This window comes from Petaurus breviceps, unplaced genomic scaffold (assembly GCF_028583685.1).
Source record: "Petaurus breviceps papuanus isolate PSGF00001 unplaced genomic scaffold, PetGlider_PUasm1.0 90808, whole genome shotgun sequence".
NCBI lineage: Eukaryota > Metazoa > Chordata > Mammalia > Diprotodontia > Petauridae > Petaurus > Petaurus breviceps.
In genome coordinates this window covers 11,813,002-11,833,196 of record NW_027187349.1, presented here as the reverse complement: position 1 = coordinate 11,833,196, position 20,195 = coordinate 11,813,002, and the positions used below count along the sequence as shown (strand labels likewise).

Here is a 20,195-nt window from a genome sequence, read left to right as displayed (position 1 = left end):
TTTACTGCTGTTGTCGAGGGGGAATAAGGAGATAGATTCTTAGGAATATCTTATTCCTTTATCTTCTCCAGAGCCATAGGCATAGTCAATGTAGTTTCAAATATCATCAAAACTTTTAATTATACACAATCTAATTCTTTCAAACTCTAGACCTATGAGCCTATGTTAACTTACATACTTGACCTAACTTACAATTAAGGTAAAAGCTGAGAAATTCAATAGTACATGTCTGCCACTAAAAAAAATGCCAAAAATAAAAATCATACTTACCTCCGCACTAAAGGAACCTTTTTCTTTCTGCTGACATCTTCTGATTACCTCTAATAGTAATGGTCCACCTACAGTGCCTTCTGCTTCAATAATTCCTAAATCTCGGGCTAAATTCTCTCGAGCTTCAAGCCCATGAACCTTGGAGGAAAAAAATTAAAATGTGCTATAATGTAGTAAAAACAATACTTGCATCATAAAGGAAAAAAAGAACAAAAAAGAACACTTTGGTTTAACAATAAAATGAATTTTTCTTTCTAGTATATGATATGTACTTAAAATGTTATGTGCATATTGTTTAAAAAACTGTACAAAGATTAAATCATCTAGTAAGGCAAAAACTAAACAGTGGATAGAATTCATTTGACAGCAACCTATTCAATTGCTAATTATCCACCAGAAAACCTAAATTGGAAAGAAAGATAATTCACAACAATTTATCCATATTAAGACTTTTACCTCAATTTTTCTTGGCAGTTTTCAGAAGTTGCTTTTCTGAAAGTGGCTTTTTTTCCAAATTGGAATATAAGATAACTGAGTAATAGAAGGTCTAGTAAACCATTAATGTACGGTGTATATCTAAAGAAGTGACAATTCTAAAACTGTTCTTAAAATTTCTAAGCCTCAATTTTCTTATCTTAAAAAATAGATAATATACTACCTACTTCTCAGAACTGTTGAGAAAAGCATTTTTGTAAACCTTGTAGTATGAGTTTTTATCATAACTGTGATAGTAATGGCATTTAAAGATTCCCCTCTATTGGCTTGGTTTTCAAATTGTGTTAAAACCCAGAGCTTGTTAATCCCACCTGTGGGATGGACTTGTTGATGTGAAAAGAGAGTCCTGAACTGGGAGGAGCTGGTGACATAGATTTGGAGAGACACAGGAGAGAGGCAGAAGAACTTTTTGGAAGCAGCACCCTTGTGGAGGCAGAGAGAGACTGAGAGGATTGCTGAGGGCCACTTTGAATTGCCCTGGACTTTTAAGACCTGCCCCCAGAGCTGCCAAGGACTGAGGAGACATGGCTGTTTTGCTGGTACTTTGTCTGTCTGTTTTGATGTTGTTTTGCCAGATTTGTCCACTGGTGGAAGACAGTCCTGTTGTTGAAGAAGTCCTGGAACCTGGCTGTTGGTTAAGAACTCCTGAGAATGTTCTGCAGACAGAGAGTGAATACTGTCCACTGGTGAAGGACAGTGCTGTTGTTGCAGGGGTCTGGGAACCTTTCTGTTGGTTCAGAAGCTCTGAAGAAGGATTTTCTTGTTGTATGTTTACAGAAATCCTGGGAGAGGGTTTTGCTAATGTTTTCAGGGGTCCTAGGACTGTTCTGCAGACAGAGGATGAATTAATGAAGAGACTGGCAATGTATCTTGTGGCCTGGCTAAGCTTTGTCTTCCCAGGAACAAAGATTGCTGAGAACTTCCCTCTGGTCAAGATGAAGAAAAGACCTCCATTTGGGTATTAAGTGCTGTGCTTAAACTTGTTGTAACTCTGGGGTAGATTCAATTGTGATCCAGGGGTGGGGAACTTTTGACCTTTTTGTGTTCTATGGTTGAACAAATGAATGTACTTTACTTATGATTGGAAACTAATCTCCATTTGAGAAGAGGGGCTTTGTGATGGACTAAATGAAGGTACAGCCTAGGGTTGGAGTAGTATTTAGAACAGGGACTTTGTAATTGATTGAATGAATGTAAGGTCCTGGGGTGGGGTAGTACTTGGAGATTATTTAATCACACTTAGTAAATGCTGTATTACTAAAATTTATTTTTATAAAAATTTATATAATATTACTAATATAATAAAATAACTAAATAATAATAAATAAAATTTATATAATATTAATATAATAAAAATAATAATATAATAAAAATTTATATAATATTACTAAAATATGTCATATTTTGATTCCCTCTGTTCTTAATTTGTCACTGAATAAAATGGAGAGCACCTATGCTGGTATTCTGAACCTTGGGAAGTTGCCTTTCCTTGGCATTACATTACAATAACTCACATATGATAAAGATACACATAAGAAGTGTGTAAATGTACATGTTAAATACAACGTGTCCCAAAAGTCTCTATGCTGTTTTAAGGTTTCATAGCTTAATATCTTAAAATCTAATAAAAACTCTTGGGGACACCTTAAACACAGATATGAAGTAGGTAGTGTGATACAGTACAGAGAACTCTAAGAATTAAAAATTATAGGTTCAAATTATGGTTCTGCCACTTGCCAGCTATGTAACAGTGGACAAGTCACTTCAAATGTGGGGCTTCTATTTCATATCTGTAAAAAGCAAAAACTAGATAAACGTTAAAATCCTTTTAAGTTCTGGTGAGATTACTCACCAACAAAGGGAGTAGTTACAAATCAAATGACAGGAAGGAATGTCATACACAATATGACTATTACCACAAATATCAGGAAAGATGAGAAAGGTAGGATTTTCTGACCCTAAAAGAGAGATTAATTTCACAAATATATTCCATAAATAAATACCAATTCCATAAAATACATGGCACCTACTATGGGCAAGGCAAGCATGAACATAAAAACAAGAGGGAATTACATTCCTTCACCTTACCTCTTTAATTCTTAGTATCACATGGGTACATTTTTCTAGTTTTTCTCCATTTTAGTTTCTCTAGACAGATGTACATACATGGCCCTGGCTGTCCTCCATACCTGGAATTCTCTTACCTCTGCTTCTTAACTGCTAACTGCTTTGGCTTCCTTGAAGTTATAAATCCCAACTTCTATAGAAAGTTTTTATTGGTTCCCCTTTAATTTTAGTAGCTTCCCTCTGTTGATTATCTCAGTTTACCCTCTATATAGCTAATTTGTAGATAGTTGTCTGCCTGTTGTCTCCCTCATTAAATTGTGAGCTCCTTGAAAGCAGGGTCTGTCTTTGCCATTGTGGGAATTGGGAGAAAACTTTGCTGCATTGTTTAAACCTAGCCCTGCATAGCTGAGAAGCTGGACCACCCCCTACCTGCTGCTTCAGAGATCTTTAACTAAGGACCTAGGTTATAATGACCAAAAACCCAATCAGACTATAAGATTGATGCAAGGAGTTTTCTCACAATTATTCATCTCAAGCAACCCTTTTGGTCTTATCTCAAAACTGGCCTTCATACTGATCACTTAACTTTTCAGTGACCAAGTGAGATTAAATGTATAGATGAGCTTTTGATTTTAGTTTATCGTTTCCATGTTTCTTTGATTGTTTATAGATAAGTGGTAGGAGTGGAACACCTCTTCTTCTGAATTCAGGGAATTGTACCTGTTAATTCTCCCTCTCCTAACTCAGAAAGTCCCTCATCTTTCTTCCAGTTAGAAATCAGATTACCTAATGTTTTGTTTCTTTTTAATTAATTGGCCTTATATGATTGTTTTTAATATATAAAGGTCTGCCTCCCCCAATATTCAGGGTCCAGTCTTAAGTTGAGGAAGGGGCCTGGTTCAGATTTGTTAGGCATTATATTACTAATAAATCAATATGCTTAGAATATTGAACCTGTTTCCTCAGTCGTTTCATCTTTTACCTACCACAGTTTACAGGCAACTCTTAGTATTTCAGCAATTAACATTTAGTTTGCAGATGATTAATTCTGCTTTTATAATAACTTTCCAATTATTTCAGTTTATTCATAACATCCACTGTTATTTTTTGTTTTTTATTCCAAATATGTTTTGCCAGTGGTAGACAACTCCTGGTATAGAAATATCCTTCATCTTGGCAGTGGAACTAATCCTCAACAAAAAGAAAATCTAGAGAAAACTCAAAAACAAAGCAAGAAATATTCAACTTCCTTTTTTGCCCTCAATTATATAATAGCCAAGAGCTACATGTTTTCATGCATTTGGTAACTTGACATGCTAGTTTTCTAATAATGATTTCATGATGGGTAACAGCTAATAAAAATGGAATTAAAGGAAATTCATGTATGAGACATGAAATCAGCAATTCCTCTTACCTCTAGCCAAAAAAATAAACATACACAAACCAAAATGAACAAATTTCAGCATCACTTTACATTGTTGTTGAAGCATCCATATTAAAGGATTTCTGGTTATTTGGTAATAGATTAAATTGTTAATAATAAAATCATAGAGCTAAAAGAGACTTTGAAGTGACCATCTTCAAACAGATTACTCAGTAAATTGTTATCTTCTATTTGATCATTATCTTCTATTTGAACATACTACTGTTTAAATTAACATTAGCTTTTGAACCGGTTCCTTTAGTTTTTATTTTTTTTGAGCTTAGGTTTTAATCTTTGTCTTCATTTCCTTGAACACTTTCCAAATTATCTATGCCTCCATAAATTAAAAATCAATGCTAGTTAACATTTATTAGATTTGCTATGAGAGTAATATTGAACTCTGCCACTATTATGTGACTTTACTTAGTCATTTTAACTCATTAGGCTTTTAATTCTTCATTTGTAAAATGAAAGGGTTCATCTTCATCTAGATTGGGAATTCTTTATCTTTTTGGGGTCCTGGATCCCTTTGGCAGTGTGGAAAGCCTATGGACCCTTTCTTAGAATAACGTTTGCTGTCTACATTCACAATTGAAGGAAATGCCAGGTTTCAATTAGAGGTTAGTAAAAATAGTTATACTTTTTTCCCATCTAGTTTCACATATCCCTTGAAATTAGGGATCTGTGGACTCCAGGTTAAGAATACCAGATGCTCTTAAAATTCGCTTCCAACTCACACCATTCTTTTTATAGGATGGCTTCATGGTTTCTGTATTGTATACTCTACTGATACTAAATTGTTACAACACTTGATTATAAAATGCTATTTGATATAAAGTGGTTCTTGAGTCAACTTGCCTCTTGTCAATCAGTTGGTACAAGACAGAGACCAGATGTGAACCTAGTTCTTCCCAAGTCTAAGGCTAGCCCTAAAGATCCACCATGGCTCAATGCCTCCCTGAAAAAATGAAAGAAAAGATGTAAAAATGTGCACTAAGGCTCAGCACAGTACCTGGCACATAGTGCTTAACAAATGTTTATTTACTAATTGTAGCATAGAACCACAGAATGAAGACTCTGTGAAAGGTACAGGATCCAAATGCAGCTGGCCTAGTCACCCTGATCTTCTGTCAAATATTCTTTTGATGCTTAACCTAAGGGGTTCCATCCTCTCTGGAAGTGCTCAGGGTTTCTTAGGATTCTCTCTTTCCTGCCACAAGCTGCCCCCTCCTCTGTTTACAGGTTCAGAAATTTCAATATACCCCAAATTATTTTTCCCCTCTTTGGCCATTCCATCAGGACTGTGGAAAAATATTTTATTACTACTTAGAGGCAATCAGATGACACAGCAGATAGAGCAATAGACTGGGAGTCTGAAAGATAGGAATTCAAATCCAGCCACTGATACTTACTAAGCTGTTCTAGGCAAGTCACTTGTCTGCCTCAGGTTCCTCAATTGTAATATGGGGATTCCAACAGCACCTACCTCATAGAGTGGTTGTGAGGATCAAATTAAACAATACCTTAGCATAGTACCTAGGGCAGAGTAAGCACCTAATAAATGCTTGTCTCCTTCTCTTTTAATTTTATGCTACCTTTGCTTTTCTTACTTGTGAAAGTTTAAGCCCATTTTTAAAAATTATGATTTGTTTGGAGGAGTTCAACTATTTTATCAACTAACATTGAAGGATGCTCTGGAAAGAAGTGAACAGTTTGTCTTGCATGAAAGTGAAGTCTTTATTTCTAGTGCCTCCATTTTGACCCCTACACAAGATCCAGCTGCTCTGAAACCTCTGGTCATCGCCTTCCATTCTTCTCAGACTTTTTTCCAAATCCTTTTCTCCCCCTATTCTATCAGCCTCCCCCACTTGCCACCACTAGGCTCACTGTGCAGCTCCTAAAAAGATGTTTTCTCCTCAGTACTTCTATTTCCTCTCCATTTACTTGCTCTTCCACGCCTCACATTGATTTCTGAACATAGTGTCTAAGATGAGTTCCTGTCATTGCTAAGTGCAAACTCACCTACCCCACCATATCAAGTCGTCCCCCAGTTTCATATTTCTGACCATGTTTCATATTCTCTGACCATCTACCCAGGCATCTTGTCATCTGCTATACTACTGCCTTAGTTCTCCCTGAAGATCTTCAGAAATCGTACTGGCATATGTGCAGCCACCACCAATTTCCACCTCTTGCTTTAACAACTATCAATTTCATCAGTTATCATCTCAATACTACTACTACTTCTGAAATGGATGTTAACTATACTGTGGATCAACTCACCATTTCTGTGACTCTCTCAGATAAAATCTCTCCTCCTTAGTTATCATTCCCCCATAGGAATTCTCTCTCCCTATTTAGAATGTAAGGGTAAGGACTGTCTCACTTAGCACTACACACAGTAAATGCTTAATAAGTGTTTTTTCATTGATTCTTTGCATACTACTCAACTAAAATATCTTTCACTAAGGACTTCATGACCTCTGCAATCTAGCCCCAAGCTATCTTCCTTGCTTTATATACCATTTATTAATTGCCTAATATATGCAAAACAATGAAGAAATGATCTGTGCTCTCATGAGCACTCACATTCATAGGGAGCTGAGGGGCAGAGAGTACAATATTATGTGCCTCCTCTTTGAGACTGCACTATGGGAATTAGCTTTAAGATTTATTATTCCCTGTGCAAGGCAATTAAATTGTTAAACTACCTACCTTAACTTCTAAGATAAGCTGAATTTTCTTGGAGCTAAAAGTTCCCTTAAGAAATTTATATTTTAATTATGGGGTAACTCAATAAATATACAAAGTCAATATAAAAAAATATTAATGTTTGTGTCTATAATCTGGTGAGATTAAAATATAGTCAAAGAGCAGACCCAAAGTCCCCAAGTCTTTAAATATGTATAAATTAAGAACTCATCTACAAAAGGAGACCCTCACATAACAACCACAGTAAAACAAAATAATTTTTCTTCACCAAAAAAGTTAACGGCATCTGTTTATTTCTCGTAGCCACAGCAAGAAGGAATAGGGTCGTTTTTTTTTTGTTTGTTTGGTTTTTTGGCAGTTTACTTTCTTGGCTCCTAGATGATTTTGCCCTACAGAAAATAGTAATTCTGCTCAGTTGATGACTTCTGGGAAGCAGAGAAACAGCCATCTTGGAAACAAGGCCATTCAGACTGCCTCTTGATTTGCATAAATAATTCAAGGTGAGGATAAATACACATTTAACTGAGGTTTAACTATATTTAGTTAACTTCATATTCTAAGTCACAAAAAGACAAAAGATAAGATTGTCAAGTTCACATTCTTACTGTGCTAGTTTCAGGCTGAAAGACAGCCAAAGTGAAGTCGAGATTGAAAAACTGAAGGAATTCTGCAACAAGACTTGCCACTAAACGACCTGCAAAAAGTAAGCAGAAAAAGACACATTTGTTAACTTAAGCATTGAGTATTTTGTGAATCATTTTCCTGTATTTTGTGAAATGGTATACTATAGGAGAATCAAGTTTCTGAACTTTTTACAATGAAATTTGTAGGAAAAATTCTGAAGATTTCCCTGTGAAATCCCTAAAATGTAAAAAACAGAGAAGACATTCTCTTCAAGAATGAATCACTACGAAGCTACAATTAACTCCAAATTACATTAAAATTACCCACACAGGATGTTCCATCCTGAAGTTAAAGTAACTATTTCTCTGGCAAGCTTCCTTGGGAAATATGGCTAGAGCCAATCTAGATGATACTACAATACTCCATTAACTGACAAAATTAGAAGTTTGATTTTATAATGAAGTTCTTACATTATCTTTAAAGAAAAGGAAAGAAAATAATTTTATGATACAGTATCAAATGGAATTCTCGATTTCCTCCCGAGTTTCAATCTGAAGATTTAGTTTAAGCAAACAAAAAACAAAAGTAGGTAAAAAGATGCTTACCATCTTTAGTATTTAAAAACTTTTTCAGGCTTTCATTCACTAAAGGTGTTTTGTTCTATTAAAAAAAAGAAAACAATTATAAAATTTAAAATTAATATACCAGTCCTAAAAACTTTTCTATTTTAAAACCCGTAAAATTCCACTTTTATGCTATGGTCACAAAATAGTACACTGCCATTATTCTTTAAACTTTAAAAGAAGAATTCTATTATTATCCCTCCATCAAAAGTTTCTCTGAATGATTGATTCACAGACTTTCATAAAGCTATGTTTTGTTTTTTAAAGTAAAAATAAATTATAAATTAACTTAAAAAGATTAAGTGTTTGAAAGTATTTAAGGGTTTGGGGATGCTTCAAGATTTGTTTGAAATCAAATTAGCAAATTTACTTTATAATAAATAAACAGCCTTTTACAATCCTATTTTTCAAATACTCTCAGAAACTTGAGACTTTTGCGCTACTTATCCAAACTTAAAGTTCACTATTCTGAGAAGACTTAACAGAAAATAAATTTGTTTTAGCTTTAACAATTAATATCATTTAAAGCAGAACTCTGGGTGTCTGTGAACTTTTAAAAATATATACTGATAGTTGTAGCTCAATAAAATTGGTTTCCTTTGTAATTCTATGTATTTTATTTGTGCATTAAAAAATTATTCTAAGAAGGCATCCATTTATGACAGAAAAGAAAGTTACAACCTTTTGATTTAAAGCAATACTTTTTTTAACAGTCACAAGTCCTAAAGAATACAAGCAATAGTTAACGACTGCCACAAAAGTAGCAGAAGGGGAAAAAACACACATTACCATATATTTTCTGTAGTAACTTTAGCTTTAGGAACAGGTTTGGAACCATTGAAAAAAAACTGATCCTAGACAATGCCATCATTATTTATATTTAACAGAACAGTTCAAGAAATATTACTGTGACCATGAGGCTTCACATAACACTACCAACAGGCTATTCATTAAATTGCCTACTACGTGGCAAGATTATGTTAGGTGGAGGTGACCAAGCAGAGGAAACAGCTTGTGCCAAACAAGGTACAGGGACATCAGAGCTCAGACATCATGCTCTCCTTAGGCTATTACTTTCAGATTTCCTATACTGCGATCAACTTACACTGAAATCAAATATAAGATTAAATGAAAATCTTTACTTCTTAATTTTCCCTGTCTACTGCATGCTGGCACTGCAATAAGTGCTTACTTAGTGAGAGCTAGGTGCTGTCATTCCCATTTCACAGTGTCTTTGATTTGAAGGATTTGAATTCAGATCCTTCTGACTCTAGGACCAGTGTTACTCAACCTAAATGCCTCTAATTTGTTGACCCCAAAGTACTAAAATATCCCTTAAAAGGAATGCTAACTTTTCCCCCTATAATATGTGTTTACTGGTTAATTCTTCAAAAACTACTTTAGCTACATCCCGGTAGAAACAAGAGGGAAAAAAATACATGAGTTTTTCCTAAACAGTTAGAGTTGAATATTTAAATGATACAATAAAGATTAAATAATTCTATTTGCATACCTCTATTTTTTCTTGTTCTTCAAGTGCTAAAAATACAGCTGCCCGTAGTTCAGCCTAGAATATTTAAAAAAGGGAAGGGGAATTTTTAAAAATTGTTTCTGACAATTTAAGATGTTGACATACTCCTCAATCAGAATTTTTAAAAGATACCAGGTAGATACCCTGGTCTAAATACCTGTGCTATAGGTACCACTTTATTGAGCACTGTCCTCCCCAAAGAGTGAAGTATGAATGGTCAAAGAGAAAGTGCAAATAACAAGACAGAAATCTGTCTTCACAACAGCATGGAAAAAATTAATAAAACCACCTAGGATCTCATCCCAGCTTTGCCTATAAAGCAACTATATAAGCTTGTTCAAGTCACAGTAACCGTTTAGGACCCAATTACAAACTGAAGAATGGGGCTGGACTGTAAGATCTGTTCAAGATGTAACGCTAAGGTGAAACTTTCACTATACAGACTGAGTTCAGTTTTCCTATTAGAGCCAAGCCCGTCACAAGTCTGTTTCTGACAACCGTAAGGGGACACAAATGCAGGCCATGCTGGATGCCCACCAAGGTCTTCTGTACCTACTATGGCCACAGCCAAGTTCGGGAGGTACTAACTTTTGCTATTGCAGGTGATAGCCAGGCGGTTCCTACTGACCTCACGGTGAGCCCACCCAAGTGGACAACAAATGATCCTTTTTTTTTTTGTTTGTGAACTATACTGATGACTCCTCAGGTTCCTTCCAACTGTAAATCCCGGGATGCTGTTTTCACCCGCATCAATTAGGCATTTCCTATAAACTTCACAATGACTTGGCAAACGCTGGGTCAAAGTGACCTCGCTTTGCAAAAAGAGTGAGTGCCGTTCCCCTACCACCTCCCAGTCTGCTAGAGAAGCTCAAAACCACCAGGTCTCAGACAACCAGCAAAAAGGAAGAGAGGAGGCGTGTGCCCTCAATAGCCTCTAAGACTCGCAGATCTCCCACCTGGAGAGTGGAATCACCTACCGAACCCTGCCTCCCCAGAGGGCTCACGGGGAGAGGGGGCATCGGGGCTGAATCCGGCCTTCTAACCAAGGCTGCCCCCCCGCCCCAGCTTCTCCCCAAAGCGAGGAAGGGGGCGGTGAGGGGGGAGGGTCCGCAGCAGCGAGCGAGGACTAAAGACCAAGGGGGCGGGTGGAAGAGCCTCCATTATGAGCTCAGGCCCCGGCACCTGGTGACCCCCAGCCCCTCTCCCCGCCCCAGGCTCCCACGCGGCTCGACGGCGGCCCCGGCCCGCGGTTCCCTCCTCCACTGGGCCGCAGTCACCGAGAGATCCCGGGAGCGGAGCTCCGGCTTGGGGCCGCGCTAACTCCGGCGTCAAGGCTCCGGCGAGGCCGCCCTCACCCAGCCTCCTTACCTTAATCCTATTGAGGACTCCGCTGTTCTCCAGCGTCTGTACCAGCAGGTCTCTCAGCTCCGTGTCCTCCTCCGCCGCCGCCGCCACCACCGCCGCCGCCGCCGCCGCGGCCGCCGTCGTAGCAGCCATTTTGCTTCTCCAAGACAACCGCCCAAACTGCGCTAACGGCCCAACGGCCGCCGCAGATTCGACAGGAGGCGGCGGGAGGGGGAGACGCAGGACGGACCTCGGCCCCGCCCCCCAGGTGCCGCGACGCGCCTCTCTCGCTGTCGCTCTCGTCGCCCGGTGACCCGGGGTGGGGCGGGGCGGGGTCCCGTGTTTCCGGAGGCGACGGGCTTCTGGGCTGAGGGTCTGTGCGGAATGTGCGGACCGGAATTAGACCGACCCCGTCACCCCCTCCTAGTGGAGGCGGGAGGTTTAAAGAAGGTGGCGGGAGGGGTCAGAGGAGGCGGAGAAGCGCTCCCAGCGTATCGCGCAGGCGCAAGGCAGGAGACCCTGAATGGTCCTGGGACCCGCTGGCACGAGGGAAAGAACACCTGCAGGGAGCCTCGAAGTCTCCCCGGCCCGCTCACCCGCTCCTTTCAGTGCGCATGCGTTAGTTTGACTTGCAGGTGTTCGGTTTCACGCCGTCTCTTCCTGTCTCCCCAAGATGTCTAAGTTCGCTTTCAAGCTTTCGTTTTTCGTGTGCTTTGTTTTGTGCTTGTAATTAACAAGGTGCCTTAAATGGCATATCACCTTCTTTAAGTTATTTGATAAATGAAGTCTGGAAAAGTTAGACCAAAATTGTATTTTCTAGTTCGTATAGGAATATTCGTAAAGGAATATTTGTTATTTCACTAGGTTTTTTTGTCCCTTAAAATGTTTTCTTAAAGTCTCGTGATCTCTATTTTTCAGGGGAGGTCCTGGAAGAATAGAAAGAATACAGCTTGCTAGAAATCTCCCACAAAAACACAAGTTGCAGAGGTCTCTTGACTGCCGCTTAGCTACCAAATATTAGAATAATAGGATTTTAGGATTGTAAAGTTAGAAGGGACTTAAAAATTATTTAGTCCAACCTTCTCATTTTAACCACCTTAGGATTTAGAGCTATAAAGAATCTTAGAGATAGTTTCAGACTTTTTGGTCTCAGGACCCCTTTGCACTATTAAAAACTATTAAATTGTATTCATTATAATGATATTTTAATTAGGTATATATTAAGTACAACAAAGATGCATAGTATATATAAAATATACATAAGTATGTTTATAAACTACGTATACTATTGATAAAATACCATGTTAGCAATATACCATATTAGATACAATTTACTGTTAGCTGTGTAATAATAGATGAATTATAATAAAAATTTAAATATGCCTGATTTATAGATAAAATCATGAATCATATAACAAAAATATGTATGTAAGATTTCTATATAGTTACATGTAATACATTTTAATATACAACCATATAAGATTATATATGAATTATGTGTAAAATTGTGTATTATATATGTAAACTTATATTTGTAAATATAGTATACCTATATATTAAATATAGAGTAAAATTGTGTGTGCAATATATAATTGCATAAATTGTAATTCTGTAAATTATAAAGAGATTTTTGTTTACCTGGATTCCCCAATTGGTGGGGGCAGCTAGGTGTAGAAGTGGAAGATTTTGTAAATTAAAATCTGGCTTCAGACACATAGTAGTTGTGTGGCCTTGGACAGGTCACTTAACCCAGTTTGCCTCAGTTTCCTAATCTGTAAAAATGAGCTGAAGAAGGAAATAGCAAACCACCTCATTATCTCTAACAAGAAAACTCCAAACAGAGTCAAGTCAAACACAACTGAACAACATCTCTATAATATCTGTCTGTCATAGTAGAAATAAAAATTGTCAGTATCATTATTAAAATAGTTTTGACATCAGGGACCTTCTGAAAGGGTCTGGGGATCCTGGATGATGATTTGAGAATCTCTGACCTACTCTAACCCTCACCCCTCATTTAACAAATGAAAAATAAACGGTATAACTGAACTGCCCGGTAGCACGTGGGAGGGCCGGGACTCAGTCAGACCTCAGCTTCCAAATCCAGGTTTAGATTTATTATATTATCATAAATTATTATTTTATAATGTAACATAATTTATTATAGTGATGTTTATTATAAATTATATTATTATAAACTTCCAAAATGCTGTCTTTGCACGTCAGAGCTTTAGTTAGCTGAGATGTATCCCCCTCTACAACCCCAACCCCACCCCCACCCCATTCAACAGATACGGAAACCGCGCCCAGGGCCTGGTGGAATAGCAAGGAAAGCGTGGTTATCCCCAGTTTATAGCGGAAGGTCTTAGGGAATGGGATAAGCAGCCTTCCAACGGAATCCCTGGATCAAGCCTTTCCCCAATCTAATCTATCCTCGGAATTGCTAAAGCGAATTCCCTAAAAGCACAGGTCTTAGCATGTTACCCCTCCCCCCAATAAACTGCAATGGCTCCCTATTACCTCCAGGACCTGACTGATCTCTTTGCATCTTTTCTAAGTTTCTTTTTCCTGGGTTTTGGTTCGAAGACATGACAATCACAGAGTTGTGTTTGCAGTTTCTCACACATTAAGTGCCATCTCCAGTCTCCATTTGTTTGGACTGGCTGTCCCCCATGCCTGCAATGGCGTCCCTTCTGACCCCAACCTCTAAGAACCCCTAAGCTTTCTTTAATGCAGCCCCCTCCTACAGGTCTTTCCTAAAGTCCCCCTAGTTCTCCCCCTCTTTCCCCAGGTGCTAGTGCGTTCTCCTTTTAAGGCTACCTTCTACCTCTCTATATTTGGGCAGACCTGCGTTCAAAGTGAGCCTCATACATGTACTAGGTGTGTGACCCTGGGCAAGTCGCTTAACTTGTTTCCCTCGGTTTCTTCATTTGTAAAATGGGCATAACAATTTCGCCTCTCTCCTAAGGTTTTAAGAATCAAGTGAGAGGCAGGTCGTCTTTCCCTCCGACTCTTCCCCACCCCTCACCCCCAAAAAAGCGCGTGTTGGCTCCAGAGCCGAGCCCCGGGGATGGGGGCAGGGTAGGAAGGAGTGAAGAGAGAGAACACTTCGCTCCAGCGCCCGGATGGGGCACTCCTCGGTCCTGCAGGCGCCCGAGATCCCTGCCCCGCGTTTCCCCGAGTTTTTCGGTCCCTCTAGCCAGGAGTTCCGCCCACTTCCGGTCGGGGGTTGAGAGGCCACACTCCCCTCCCCAAGCGCACGCTGGGGAGTCCCAAGCGTCTCCACCGAGGCAGTTTCCTAAGGGCCTGGAGGGCTAGCCCAGCTTCTGCAGAAACAGTCATTCCGAAGCTCTCCGAAGGAGCGTCGGGACCGAGAAGGCAACGCCTCGCGGATCCAGGTCACCAGGCTGCACAGAGACTGGAGGGATTCAACCCAAAGGCCACCCCCGAGAAAGCTCTGCACGACTCCATTAAGGTTTCGGAAGATCGGCTAGCCTTAGTAGGGTCCTGCGACCGCGGTGCGGGGGCTGGGGAGCACCGCAGGAAAAACCACAGGGGCTTAAAGTCTTCTGGCAAGAACATCATTAACGTATCTCTGACCTCAGGAATGATAAGAATGCCGGAAGACCAGAACGCCTTCCCAGAAGAAAACTAAGCAAGAGAACCTTTCAGAGCGGCACCCGGCAGCGGAGCCAAGAGGAGGAAGTAATCTGGCATGCGTCCACTCTCTCCTTCCTGGACCTCACGGACCAAGAGGAGAGAAGGAGAAGCAACCTAGGCTCCCGAAACATAGGAGCCAGCACGTACCGCATGGGGCCACCTTCTGTGTACCCGTGAATTAGCAAAACTCAACTGCGGCAAAAACCACTCCAAAAGTGATGCATTGCAGAAAATAATAATAGTTCGGCTTTCGCAATTACCGATGACTTTTCCAAACCAACCAACCTTTGGAGCTTGAACACAACCGTATTGTAGAATTTTGTGTTTAGCACTTATTTTTGCACGTTGAATTTTTAAAAATCTGTAAATGTAAAAAAAAAAAAAAAGAATCAGATGAGATAGTAATTGTAAAGCATCTGGCACACTGTAAGCATTATATAAATCTCACTTACTATTGTGATGGTAGGTGCCACTTGCTGTACATCTTTTTCTCCCATTGCTTTTTCTTTGTATTCCCAGTCAGGCACGTAAGTAAAAACTTAATAAATGCCTACTGATTTGCTGCTTTATAATTTGACTCATTATAACTTGCCCACTGGGTTTGTTTAGCATCTTGCTTGATTTATAGGGCAGAAGAGAAGATCAGTGACAGTTCGATTGAATTCTCAGTTCTAGTTCCGTATCCTTTACCCTGACATAGACCAGTGTTTCGTGGGTCCTGGATAGAACATCATTTCAAGGTACTGAGGTGCACTGTTTGGCTATGTAGTTAGAAAATGGGTAATCATCCCAGCTTTACCACTTAGGAGTTGTGTGACATCGAGCAAGTCACTCAACCTTTCTAAGTGCCAGTAATAGCAAGAGTAAGGCTTTGATGATCTTGGTCGTGAGAATATAAATGTGAATTCACATTGTTAGGAGTTGCTAGATGGTGCAATGGTTAGAGCACTGGTCCTGGAATCAGGAGAACTCAGGTACTCAGTAGCTGTGTGACCCTGGGCAAGTCGCTTAACTGGCATTGCTTTCCCCTCCGCCGCCCTCAAAAAAAGAGAATCCAAATCCTAGAAACCTTCCAGTCAACCTGGTATCCTCAGGATTCTTATGACCAGCCTAAGAAATCCTAAACAGTTAGAGCTGGGTTAGAGTAGGAAAAGCAGGTTCCCAGCTCCTTTTATAATCATTTTTTATATTACTACCTCACACATATTCCATTCAACTCAAACCTACATAAACAACTTTCCATTTCCCAACAAGCCTGTGCCCAGGATGTTGCCCTTTGTGTGAAATGCATTCCCTCCTCTGTCTTTTACAATCTCTAGCTTTCTTCAAAGCACAGCTCATTGGTGATCTCATAGTTTTAAATGTCCTCTGACTCTTGAAATTACTTCATTCCTTATCTGTTTAAATGTGATACTCAGGGCGGCCAGGTAGCACAGCAAGTAAGAGCACTGGCTCCGGTGTCGGATCGAATCCCGGGCTCAGACACTTAGCACCCACCCAGAAACACCTGGCCGTGTAACCTTGAGCAAGTTACTTAACCCCAATTGCTTATAAAAAAAAAAATGTGATACTCTACTCTCTCTGCCCCCTTCCTCAGAAGAATGTAAATTTCTTGAGAGCAGGGATTATTTTTTTCATTATTTTGCACATATTAGGAAATTAATGTTTGAACTAAATTATATCTGTAAAATGAAGGGGTTGGACCAAATTGTCTTTCATGTCCCTTCAATACCTTGTATTCTCTTATTCTGTAGTAATACCTGGAAGCATGAGCATGGATTTAAATCCTATTTAGCTTGATACTTCTGGGCATTCTTCAAATTATACAAAAACACATGCCTTACAACTAGAATAAGAAAAAGTGATTGTTTTTTTTTTTGGGGGGGAGAATCTTTGTATCAGATATCTCTGATAATATAATATCTCAAACATGTAGGAAACTCCCACATTCATTAAGACCAAGAGCCATGAACAAATAATCCTTAAAAGAATTGCAAACTATTAGAAACCACATGAAAAACTCCTACAAATCACTACCAACTAGAGAAATGCACATCAAAAGGACTGAGGTTTTACCTCATATCTTTCCAATTGGAAAAAGGGGGGGAAAAGTTGATTTTCAAGGCACTGTGGAAAGTCAGGCACACAAAAAATTGGGGTTGTGAATTGGTCCAAATATTCTGGAAAGTAATTTGGAATTATGCTAAGAAAGTAATTTAAATGCCCATACTCTTTAAGTTAGAGCTGCCATTGTCAATGGCATATGAGTCGTGGCATATGCCCCAATAAGATAAAATATGGAAAGAAAGGCCCTTTATATATGCCAAAATATTTATAGCAACATTTTTTATAGTGACAAAAGCAAGGAAACAAAATAAATGCCCCTTAGTTTTGGAATTGATAAATGAATTTTGGTGAAGAAATATAATGGGATATTGCCATAAGGAATTATGAAGAATGGAAAGACTTTTGTGAAGGTACAAAGTGAAACAAATGGGATCAAGAAGATAATGGACACAATGACTACAACAATGTTAATGAGATGGGGGGAAATACCTGAATACTGTCTTATAATGGCTAAACTTGGCCCTGAAAAAGAGATGATATCTCTTTTGATTTATATATGTATATATATATATACATATATATAGACATAGATATATCTCTACCTACTTTTCATAGGTGGAGAATTGTGGATGTAGAATGTTACACATACTTTCAGACTTGAAGGTCGATATGTTGGTTTATTTCATTTTCTTTTTGTTCTTTGTTATATAACAGATGGCTCTTTCTGTGGGGAAATAGGGAAGGAGGTATTTTGAAGTAAAAGTGGTGTAGAAACAAAAGATCAAAACACATTTTTTTAATACATTGATGGTGCCAGTAAAATACATGACACTGCTATTTATCAGCCCATTTTGAAGTCTTTTTACTTTCAATCCATTTTGACAAAATAGCAAACTAGCTATTTTACTAAATACCATCGGGCCATATTTTATTATAGGTCAAATATGTCAGCTATTTAAATTTGCAAAATTGTCTTACATTTTTCCTCTTTTGTAAAATGAGGTGGTTTGGGCTAGACAGCCTCCCTGGTCCCTTCCAGCTTTAAATTTGTGATCCTATGAACAAGGGGTGATAAATTTTACAAAAAGAGGCATAGCAGTATTTTTCACAATAACCCTCCCCCCACAAAAAAAATAATAATAAACAGACCTAGAAACAGTTTATATATCCAACGATTTGAAAATGACAGATCAAATTATGATATAATGGGACACACTCTGCCAAACTTGAATATCTCCTTGAGTCTGTGAGCTCATAGATGTGTGCCAACACTTGCACATTAAAATTGACCCATGTGCAATACTTTTCAATACCTTCCCTTAAAAAAGGATCCCATTCAGCATGGGAGTGTTGAGGGAAGATAATAGTGGTGGTGGTGGTGGTGGTGGTGTTAGAAAAGCAATTGTTTTTAATTTGCTTTTCCATCTCTGTCCTTCATGACAGCTGAACCCAGTTATGCAAATTGCCCTTCTGTGCTTCCTGAAAGAGGGAAGAGTAAAAGGTGGATCCCAAGAACTTAGCCCAATCTTCTTTGATTCTTGTCTCTTCTTAGCTTGCTTGTATCCCTTCAGGTGCCAAGTACTTTCAGGTCTCTCTCCACACTATCTCTCATGTCCTCTCCACTAGTATTGCCAGGATAGAAATTCAGACTATTGATTCTTTAAAAACCAAGCAGTTATCCCTGACAGCAGTTTGAGCTCTGGACCTGGAGTCAGGAATTCCTGAGTTCAAATCCAATCTCAGATATTTACTAGCTGTGTGATCCTGGGCCATCAATTGTCTGCCTCATTTTCCTCAGCTATAAAATGGAGGCACTAATAGCCTCCATCTCACAGGGTTGTTGCAAGGATGAAATGAGATTATATTCGTAAAACTTCACCGCTTGGCACAGAGTAGGTACTTTAAAGATGCTTGTTCCTCTTCTTCCTTCTTATCTGGATTGTTAGAATAACCTCCTACTTAGTCTTCTCACCTCCCCAAACTCCCCTTTTCACTGTAACCTTCCCAGAATTTCTAAAATAATCTTCTGAAGGCACAGGTCTCACCCTGTCACTCTACAGTACTATTGAAAACCTTTGTATGACTCTGACAAGGTCTTCCAGTTTGTCTCTGACCTCCTATTCCACCTTTGTTTTTCAATATTCTTCATTCCGCATTCTTTGTACTCCCACCTAAATGAACTACTAGCCATTCTCTGAACTCAACATTCCATGTCCTGCTTCTGTACATTCTCACAAGTCCTCCTCCTGAAGTACCTGGAGTGTCCTCTGTCCTCATTTCTGTCTTTCAAGATGGGCTTGGGTGCCAGCCACCTCCTCCATGTACATTTCCTGTATCTCCAAAGTGCTTTCTTCTTGTGGTATCCCTAGACTGCTTTGTCTACATCTCACCTTTGCTTTTTTTTTCAATTATTGCTTTGAAATTGTACTTAACTGCAAATGTTATATCTGTACAGTTAAATGTAAACTGTCATCTTTGTATTCCCATTAGCCAGCACAGTTCCTCATACGTAGTTTTTTTTTTTAATTTAAATATATTTAAAAAAAAAAACATTAGAGAGTTAAAGAAAGTAGATTTCCAGGGGGCACTAATTTTTTTTTTTGAAAAGGGAGTGGCAGGACAAATAAGTTTGGGAATCTCTGACAGAGAATTTAGATCAACACTCAAGTTATGCCTTAAAGATAAAAATTCCAAAGTCTAGAGATGGATATAAATAGCTTGGGTTTTTTCCTCCTTCAATTTATAGAAAAGAACAACTTAAAGCTATTTTAAAACTATGATTTTTGAAATCATCAAGTCCAATTTTCTCCTTTCCCCTTTCCCCTTTCCTCTTTCCTATATTGGAGGAAACTAAGTCACTCAGGGCACATGTTGCAGAGCCAGAATAGTCTTCAGGCTCTCTGACTCTGAAGCCTATGTGCTTCCCACTACACCACCAGCCCCCTGATACTACACTTATTTCCCTCGTTGCTAGGTTCATTTCTAAGTTACAGAAACATAGAAACCCAACAGCTACAACAGCAGACTAAGAAACCTAGAAAGAAAAAACTGCTAGTATTTTTAGTCATTGTTCACACAGTAACTCCTCATGTGCATAGCTTAGAAGCATGATGCTTCTCCTAACAATACAGATTAATATTTGTACTCCTTTTAACTCGGAAGAGTCTCTGCTCTTCAAAATTTCCTCCTTTCCTTATTCCCTCCCTTTTCCCAGTCTCTCTAAAACATGACTTCTTAACCTCTTTTTGTTGGCAGCCTGATGAAGACTAGACACCTTCTCAGAATAATGTGTTTAAATACATAAGATGACAAAGTAAACCAATTATATGAAATTAAGTTCTCAAAATTAAAAAGAAAATTCATAGATGCCAAGTTAAGA

At 38.8% G+C, this 20,195-nt stretch overlaps 1 protein-coding gene across 6 annotated transcripts in view; it reads right to left on the bottom strand.

Annotated features, from left to right (window-relative positions):
- The window catches only part of CEP43 (centrosomal protein 43), a 53,688-nt gene extending 42,362 nt beyond the window's left edge, over nucleotides 1-11,326 (bottom strand). Inside the window, exons 1-5 of one of the 6 annotated variants that reach the window (XM_069070415.1) lie at nucleotides 11,114-11,326; nucleotides 9,728-9,781; nucleotides 8,197-8,251; nucleotides 7,573-7,661; nucleotides 271-408 (exon numbers count right to left, since the gene is read on the bottom strand). In XM_069070415.1, coding sequence (XP_068926516.1) covers nucleotides 271-408; nucleotides 7,573-7,661; nucleotides 8,197-8,251; nucleotides 9,728-9,781; nucleotides 11,114-11,242 — 465 coding nt within the window. In that variant the 5' untranslated portion in view covers nucleotides 11,243-11,326. The remainder of the gene's footprint in view (nucleotides 1-270; nucleotides 409-7,572; nucleotides 7,662-8,196; nucleotides 8,252-9,727; nucleotides 9,782-11,113) is intronic. The other 5 variants (XM_069070414.1, XM_069070418.1, XM_069070416.1 and 2 more) reach the window with 5 other exon arrangements.
- Nucleotides 11,327-20,195: the final 8,869 nt, after the last annotated feature.